The 9,454-nt window shown below is 26.8% G+C and overlaps 1 protein-coding gene across 1 annotated transcript; it reads right to left on the bottom strand.

Moving 5' to 3' along the window:
- Positions 1-1,110: 1,110 nt before the first annotated feature.
- On the bottom strand, positions 1,111-6,812 carry LOC100803507 (1-aminocyclopropane-1-carboxylate synthase 3). Its single transcript, XM_003527696.4, has 4 exons — positions 6,541-6,812; positions 5,716-5,847; positions 2,790-2,950; positions 1,111-2,270 (listed from the first exon to the last, which is right to left on the bottom strand). Exons 1-4 carry the CDS (start codon positions 6,685-6,687, stop codon positions 1,349-1,351), a joined length of 1,362 nt encoding a protein of 453 aa, XP_003527744.1. The 5' UTR covers positions 6,688-6,812; the 3' UTR covers positions 1,111-1,348.
- Positions 6,813-9,454: the final 2,642 nt, after the last annotated feature.

The raw sequence follows: 9,454 nt of genomic DNA, 5'->3' as shown, positions 1-9,454 counted from the left end.
GTATTAAATAGATATAATTGTTAATTATTTTAAAATAATATTTTTAATAATTTTAAATTTTTTAAGTTTAATTATGTAATATTATTGAAGATATAAAATACTCCATCTATAATAAATATTACACATATTTTTGGCTGAAAACTAAGCACTTGCAAGAAAAAATTATACTAATAATATTTAATAATTTTCTATCAATTTGTAAAAAAAAAAAGAATTTTTTATCAACAAAAAATATATTAAGAATTATAAAAGTAATGTTAGGTTTGGACGATCACTCATTTCATCCACCTTGAATTTTGATGTATCATAATAAGTATAAATTATTGATATTTTAATGAGTTTTGACAAATGGATAGGATTATTATGTTAAAGGAGTTTACAACATTTATAGAAAATATGTTCTATTTTAATCTAGCATTCAACGCATTATATCTTGTGAGGGTTTACCCTCATCTAAATCAGTATAATACAATATCTTAAGGTAAATTAACGAGTCGAGTTTCAACAACTGAGTATGACGAAAAAGAAAAGTAAACATATACTATTTCATTCAAATTATATTTGTTTGATTTATTTTTGAATTCATAATATTTGAATTTAAGAAAATGACGTATAGAAGGTTTCAACGGAATATTCCCTTAAAAGTCACTTTTGTTGTGAACAAAAGAAACATTTCTCTCCATTCAGAGTATGACGTTTCGTCTTATTCTTCAGGGTGTGATAACAGTCTTGTCAAAATATTGACGTTAATCTTGTATTGGATCTTTTTACTGAAGTTTATAAAACTCGTTTTCATCAATGAATAATAAAACAAGAACACAAGAAAATATGTGAAGCAAATATTTTACTAATATCATATACAATTTTCATTAATATTGAGGTAGAGTATTAATTACTTCATTATGATGAAATCCAAGCTAGTAATATTGTCACTACACATGCCCATATGGCTATATCCTGATAGAGTTAGCTTGCACTATCTTGACCAAAGTTCTTGACAAACAATTTGATTATCTCTACTAGGCAATTTGAGATTCCCATGTTCCATATACATATTTGCAAATATTTAGAAAGTTATATACACATTTAAGAAATAAGTTACAAGGCACATTAAGAGAATTTCATATAATTAATTAGTAGATATATATTTAACAAATCATGTACATATTTAAGAAATCATAACATGAAAGAGTGATTTTAACTTTGATCATTAGGAGGATTTCTTACGGCAATATATATTCTAGGAAATCATCACCCTTATAATTCGTATAATATATTCATTCACTCTACGTCTCTCTCTATTATTAAATTGGAGAGAAAACAGACTCATCAACTTCAACCACATTAATTAATTTTCCCACTTAGCAATGGATCCTCTTACGACACTAGTAGAGATGGTAATTGAGTCCGCAAAAGCCTTTATGCGCCGCATTGCAACTTCTAACGTGTCTTCAGACATGTTGGCAAAGCATACCCTGAACCAACCTGGTTCACAGCAGTGGCAAGAAGAGCCAGGAGATATGTTCAACCCAACTTTGCAAAGAATGTTCATCCAAAGCTCCTTCTCTGCCTCAAAAGTAGTGGCAGAGCCCAATAAGTGTCTCATGTCAACCCAACAGAACAACCCAGCATTGCTTTTCAAACACCTAATCCCCGCGTTTCTGAGGCCAGACACAAGCATCTCCTTTCGCCTCTTCAGTCTCTTCTGAGTCTCTTCCATGTGCTTGCAAGTGAATTTCTTGTCCTTAAGCAAGTTTGCCACCAAATACTGAGTTTGTGAAGACACCAATCCGAAGCTTGACATTTTGGTGGCAGCAGCCACAACAGTTTCGTTGTTGGAGAAAATCATTCCCACACGAAATCCTGGTATGCCAAGGTCTTTGGAGAAACCATAAACAATGTGAATGCGGTTCCAAATGCTGGTAATGCTATTGTTGTTGACAGTAGTAATTCTCTCGTTCACAACTTCTGTGATGCTTACGAATTTGGGTGAGTCGAAGACAGTACCCGAGTAGATTTCGTCGCTTATTATGTGAATGTTTTTGTCAATTGCGAAATCTACTAGGTGGTTGAGCTCAGTTTTGGTCATGGTTATGCCCAGTGGGTTTGAGGGGTTGGTTACTAAAACCCCTTTGATTTTGAGATTCAGTTTTTGTGCTTGTTGGTAGGCTTGTTCTAAAGCAGAGGAAGTGATTCTAAAGCCATTTGAGCTGGAGCAATGCATTGGAACAATCTCAACCCCGGTTCTCCATTTCAGATCTCTATCAAACCTGCCAAAATGATTGAAAATGAGAAACTTGCATGCATGCTAATGTAATATGAAATGAAAAGTTAAGAAGAAATGAAAGTTAAGAAGGATTTGGATTTTTCTTTTTATTTAGTCGATGAAATTATAACTTATTGTGTCTTCAATTCGTTGCTTAATTACAAGGGCAATATAATATTTTTATTTCAAGCATTTCAACAATAGTGCGATGACTGTGATCTGTGATGTCAAGTGATTTTTTAAGAATATTGCATCACAAACTTCATTGTCAGTCAAACACACAGATGAATCAATATTATATAAAAAATAATAATGCAAATAAGACGTTGGGACAGAAATGCAATTTTTTTAAAATATTAAAATCACTTAATGAAGTAGATGAGCAATAAAACACACATGTCATATAACGTTATATGGGAAATAAGCTAAAAATATCAGTGATTTTCATAATCAAACTCAACTTCGTGTATGAAGTGTAAGATATTCAAAGTTAGCGTTATTTAAAAATGAAAGGAAGTTATACCCAGGGTAATAGGGTGTGGGAAGAATGAAAGCTTCCCCAGGATCAGCAAGGCAAAACATCAGAATCTCATTCGCGGGAGTTGCGCCGGCAGTGAGAACGAGCTTCTCCGAAGCAAATTTGATGCCATTTTCTCTTATTTTTGCCATAAAGTCCACCAGTTCCTTGAAGGAAGGGAAAAAAACTTTAGTAACTAAGAATATATCTTCTAAAATAAAATATAAATGATGGTATTTAAAAAAAAAATAGGAACAGTTTACTAATGAATCTAAATAATTCTTCCTATCAAAGTTAAAATTTTACTTCAACAAGTCTATGGTAATTTTAAATGTCATTTTTTATTACGTAAATTATCAAAATAAAAGCAACTAAAAAACATCTGAAATAACTGTCTAGATTTTTCTTATTATTATTATTATTATTATAAAAAGTATACGTTATGTTACGTAGGAAAGGTAGATCGAGAGCCATGTTAAAAATATATCTATTTTTTAAATGTCAAATTAACAGATTAATTGTTAAAAATTCACGCTGGAATATTCCCATATGCTATTAAAAATACCTTTAGATGTTGCATGCACGCATGCAACACATGTCAACACAATTAATTTCATCGCTTAGTTTTGAAAAGTTTTACTAAGTAACATATTTAGTGTATATTATTAAATATTTTTAATTACTTAAAAAATAAATATTAAATAAATTATATTTTAATAAAATAAATATTTTGTATACATATAAAATTTTAAAATAATACTTTATTTTTATTTTCCTAGTCCCTATCACACTATAACTATCATTACCTTTTTTTTTCTTCAGAAAAACAACATATGTAGGTGTTATATAACTATTTTTTTATTGTTTTCAATCAAAATTAGAGTTTTTTTTTTCTCAATAGTTTGCATAATAAAGTTAATAAGAGTTATCAAGATAAACAAAATTAATAAAAGAATAACATTAAAACCCATATCATTGCACCTTAGTTTTATCTCTCTTTTTTTAGTTAAATGTTTCTCTTACCCAACTTAAAGATCAAGTTCAAACAACGACAGCAACACAGGGAAAAATATCATCTCATTTCATCTATTATTATGGTTTTAGAAAATAAATGATATTTTCATGAAATATGTATTATGCCCATTTCATTAAGAAAAATGTTAGAAATATATTATGTGATACACTCTTTTAAACATATTTTATCTTATTAGTTAAAATTTACCACAAAATGATAATTTTTTGTGGATTTTGTGGATTCAACATCTTTCATTTATTTCCCCAAAACCTTATTAATAATGGAGTAAATGAATAGAAGAAAAGAAATGTAGAAGATTTTAACCCGCAACACTAACATGTAATGTTATAGATGATAGAAAAATCTTCATATATATATCATGTAAGAAAAATAACATTGAACACCTTAACAATGTCTGTACACCCTTTGGAAGGATAGAGGAAAAAATAATAGATATGATAAGTAATGTAATATAAGAAAAACTAAAAAAAATTAAAAAAAGTTCAAATTAAATATCAAACACGAAATGTAAAAAAATATAAAAAATAATGGTGCATCTATATATGTCCCAATATTATTAAAATTAAAAACTTAGATACAATACTACATACGTTTGTTGTATTTTTTTGAATCAAAACCAAAGTTTTATAATAAAAGTCAATACAAGTTATTGAGATAAAATTTTAATTTTAATGAAAGAATAGCAGTAAAAATACTTATAGCATTGTACCACATGAGTTTTTTTATTTTATTTTTAAGTTCAATGTTTTTAGATTTATTTCAAGATCTAGTACAAACAATGATAGCAACACAAACATATCATGTTGGACAAAGAAATTAAAATCTTCATGTACCATATATAAGAAAAATATCATTGAACACCTTATAACAACGTACGCACGACCTTTGGGAGGAGAGCCAGAGACATTCGAAGAGAAGAGATGAAAATAATATATGTGACAAGAAATATAATAAGAAAAACTGAAACAAATAAATGAAGTATAAATAAATATAAAACAATTAAAATGTAAAAAATCAAAGAAAGATGCATATAAAAGAAAAAAGAAAACATAGATGCATTTAATATGATATTGCATTTTTTTTATTTTTTAATAAAAAAATAAAGTTTTATCTCAATAATTTGTACTATAAAAAGTTATCAACTTTAGTTTCCAAGATAAAATTTTAATAAAAGAATAACTTATAAGTGTACCTGAGTTTTATCTCTTTGTTTTTAGTTCAATGTCACTCTTAGCTTACTTCAAGATCATGTACAATACGATGGCAAAACAAGTATGTTGTGTTGGAAGTGAAAAAGTCTCCACGTACCATTTAAGAAAAAATACCATTGAACAGCTAATTAACATATGCGCACCTTTGCAAGGAGATAGATTTGTACGAGGAGAGAAAAAAATATTAAAAGTGATAGGTAATGTTTTTAGTTTCTTCTTCTTTCAATTCTAATAAATGTAATATGGGAAGAACTGAAACAAATAAAAAGAAGTGTAAAGTAAATGTAAAAAAATGAAAAGTAAAAATAAAAAATAAAAATGGGGCATATATATATATATATATATATATGTGCCCCGATATTAATTGCTAGTCGATTAGTATGAGATCTTAAGTAAAAACTTTAATACTATCATTGTATATAAGAAGATGTATTCTTTATTATTTTTTTTAAAGTAAACTGTTAGTCTTATTTGTTTGAATGGTAGAAAATAAAACACTGAACTGAACCGATAATTCATTGTAATTCTATGATTTGAATATAAAATAATTAATATTATATGTGACATTGTATATAATTATTTTTTGTTTTAATTTCAATTTTACTTTTTAGTTTTAATTTTAAAAAATATACCTCAAAATTAAAGGAAAGAAAATTTGATCACCCCATTCTCTTTTTCGTCTTACATTTTTTAAAGCAGGTAACCCATGGTAATCTTGAAATAGAGCAAGCTCTCTAAAGACGGATATTCCATCTTTCTTCATCCCTACTATGTCAGAATTTCTTCGAAGCCATGATTTAAGAAGGTCAAATGAAAGCTGCAAATTAAAAAATGTCAGCAAATTTTTTGGACACAGCTAGATATAGAGAATGAAACAATACACACTGAGAATATATAGCTCCCTTTTGTTGTGCTTGATATAATTGATATATAATATAGCTGCTATAATTAAGCCGCACACCAAGGAAATTCACATGTGCACCGCACTTAAAAAACATTGTGTTGACATGTTCCAACCCCTTGTTGTTAGGTCAACTGGTCAAGCATGCTTGTAAATAAAAGCTTAAAACATTCTCCTGTCTTTGTGTCTCCCATATGGGACTTTCTATTTGTTTTTGTTTTTTCTAGTTTATGTATATTTACTTCTTTTCTTTTTTCATAACTCGATATATATATATATATATATATATATATATATATATATATATATATATCTTTTAGTTAAGAATAAAGACTATTATTTTGAGATAGATTAGAATTGATTTTTCTTAAGGTATATATGTAATTTATATTATTAACCTGTTAATCACATATTTAATTAACGAACATAATTATCTATCAACAATTACTTACCATGTTAATATATTTTCTTCTTTTATTTCCCGGTAAAAGTAGCTAAAAATAACAGTAATACTTGTTAGTACCAAGGAATCCTAATTTCTGAATCCAAATCACACATATAAGTTATAACCACAACTTCAGTTTTAACTCAAGATACGAATAAGCTAACCTGATTCTCTGCAAGTCCCATCTGAATGATTCCGGTTGGATTTTGAATGGGGTGGTAAGGATTCTTCTCGTACTCTTGCCACCCTAGAAAGTAAGAAGAGTCTTGGCCATGAGAGTCATGACTAGCCTTCCTAGACAGCATGTTCATATCACAGACACTACAAAGTGTACCTACTAAATTAGCCTGCGTAAGCAAACCTAATCGAGAACCGGAAACACAATTGTGAGTGAGTGATCACGGGTAATGGAACAAAAACTTAGGAAGGTATGGTGAAAATAATAGTCTGCTTGGGTTGTGTATTTATAACGGCAAGAACACTATGAGACATGAGCCCGACAATGTGAATAACCGCGTCTTCTGACATCATCAAGCAATCTGCAGTCCGTATGTGCATGGTGGTAATTATTTGTGTCTTAGTACCTGGTTAAAAAATAAAAAATAAAAATAATATTTCGATTTTTAAATTCCTATTGTTATATTTGTTGGTAATTTGGTATTTTATCTTAAACTTTTATATATATATAGTTAAGCTGACATGTTTTTATATTCTGATACAATAATATGCAGGCTATACAGTGGTTTCAATCTTGCTAAAATATCAAAGATATAGTCTTCAAATCTAAAACCAAGAAGTAAAATTAAATTCTTTTGTTATTTATAAGCAAATTATTAATATATAATTTATATTTATAAGGCACGTAGATTGCGGCAAGAAGCTAGGTCTGACATTCCATATTATAGGCATTATAGGTATCTTTTTTGTTGTTCTTGACATTATGGAATTCTTGCACCCATCAATGGTTGACCGATTAATTAATTAACAACAACGTTGTTTTGTTAGAAATTTATTGATTTACGCATAAAAAATTATTGATTTATTAAAACATTCATTAAATGATTTATTAATAAATTATTTTCTTATTTTTTATTCTCTCTTTAACATTAGCTCTCCACGTATTTCACTTTAAGCTGCTATAAATTACCCATAACTTCCTACATTTTTAATATATCATTTAATTGAAGAGTGGATACGGAATAAACCATTTAAGATAACATTAAAAAGTGAGTAAAAATATGGAACTAATTTCATATTTAACTATTTTATTCTTTTGAGGTTATCTGCATCTATAATATATATACAAATAGTTAAATATAATGTACGTACTAACTTTTTCTTCTAATATTAATTTATTTACATTTTTTGAGAATATGTTCGTATTTTCTTTTATCAGCAGGAAAATTGTAACAACAACGAAAAAAAAATTAAAATTTTAAAAAATGCTTAAAAACAAACTTTACTCTGCCACAGAATAAATTAGAAATTGACTAAAGCTATCTTAAAAACAAGGCTTAAGCTAGCAGCTTCTGCATTATTTTAGCAAAATTTTGGTAATAACATTGATTTTACATATAGGGACAAGGCAGAACTGCCTTATTGCTTGCTGTTCCCAGAATTTTATCACTATCAAATGATCTCCTAATATATATAATATATATATATATAGCATGGTAAAAAAAGAAAATGACAAATATAACATAGTGAACTGAAAGGCGGGCATATTGGCGTCATGTAGTGGTATTTAATTAATAAGCGTAATATTTAAATTGAGTTTTGTAAAATTAGGTAGATTAAAATCACATATAAGGTGAAACATGTGAATTAAAAGAGAAATTAAGATAAAATTCTGAAATACTTACGTAAATTTCAAAGAAGAATCTTTACCTTTTTGATATGTTGCATTTAAAATATAAACAAAGTCTTCTTATTAATTGGTTCCTAAATTAGCTCTCAATACATACAAAAGTTTCTACTAATCAGATTTTATTTTATATTATATTATAGTATTATTATTATTAATTATTATATAAAATGTTTCTACCAAATAGCTCCAAGCTAATCTATAATGGGATCTTAGCTACATTTGCTATTTATTACTAAAATATTATTTGGGGTGTCATATATGTAATTATTTTTTTTTACAAAATATGTGATCTTTTAGGAAGTGTCAGTGTGATTTTAGGTTATTTAAAATTGGAAAGAATTAATTATATAAGCAATGACTCCTTATTAATTACTTAGCATGTGTGTTAAATATAGATGAGAGAATATGGAATGGTGATTAGAGAGAATACCTGTGAGTTAAACATTATCTTATTTATAGAAATTCTCATTGAAAGAAAAAATGATTAGATTGCATAAAATTGAGATAACATGGGTTGCTTATTATATATATGAATAATTGAATATGAAGAGCATTGAATATGTGTTAAAAATATCTATTGGAACTTTTTTTCCCTAAAGTTGTGTTCGACTCAACTTTTTTTTAACTTAAACTTATTTTAAAGTAAAGCTCAAAATAAGATATTTTAAAAATAAAGTAAATATCGTTCGGTATTTTTTAATTTTAGTTTTAAAGCTTATTTTATGCCGAAAGTTGTTTGGTAAATAAAATTTAAAAATGTTTAAAATTAATTGTATCACAAAGTAAACAATATATTGATTAAAATAAAAATTTATAGAAAATTAATTAAATATACATAAGTTTATTTTAATGATAACAAAAATAAATAAAAGTATTAAAATATATAAATATAAAAACTTTAGTTATAAAAATGTCCAAAGAATATTTTAATCAATAAAAAATAATTTAAAATCAGATTTAAATTATTTTATTGTATATAAATTTGTTACATAAATTTAAGCATTAATTTTACAAGATAAAATATTTAAAACCTTTTTATTAATCTTCAATAATATTTTGTAAGATAAAATATAATTTATTTACACAAAATTCAATAAATAATTTGATAAGTAATTCAAAAATAATTTAATAAACATATTATTGTGATGATGTTATCATGGACTAAAATAAAAAGTGTTATATTTTTAGGATAAAACAAAAAAATATTTACA

Source organism: Glycine max, chromosome 6 (genome assembly GCF_000004515.6).
Source record: "Glycine max cultivar Williams 82 chromosome 6, Glycine_max_v4.0, whole genome shotgun sequence".
Classification (NCBI taxonomy): domain Eukaryota; kingdom Viridiplantae; phylum Streptophyta; class Magnoliopsida; order Fabales; family Fabaceae; genus Glycine; species Glycine max.
This window is presented reverse-complemented; position numbering and strand designations above follow the sequence as displayed.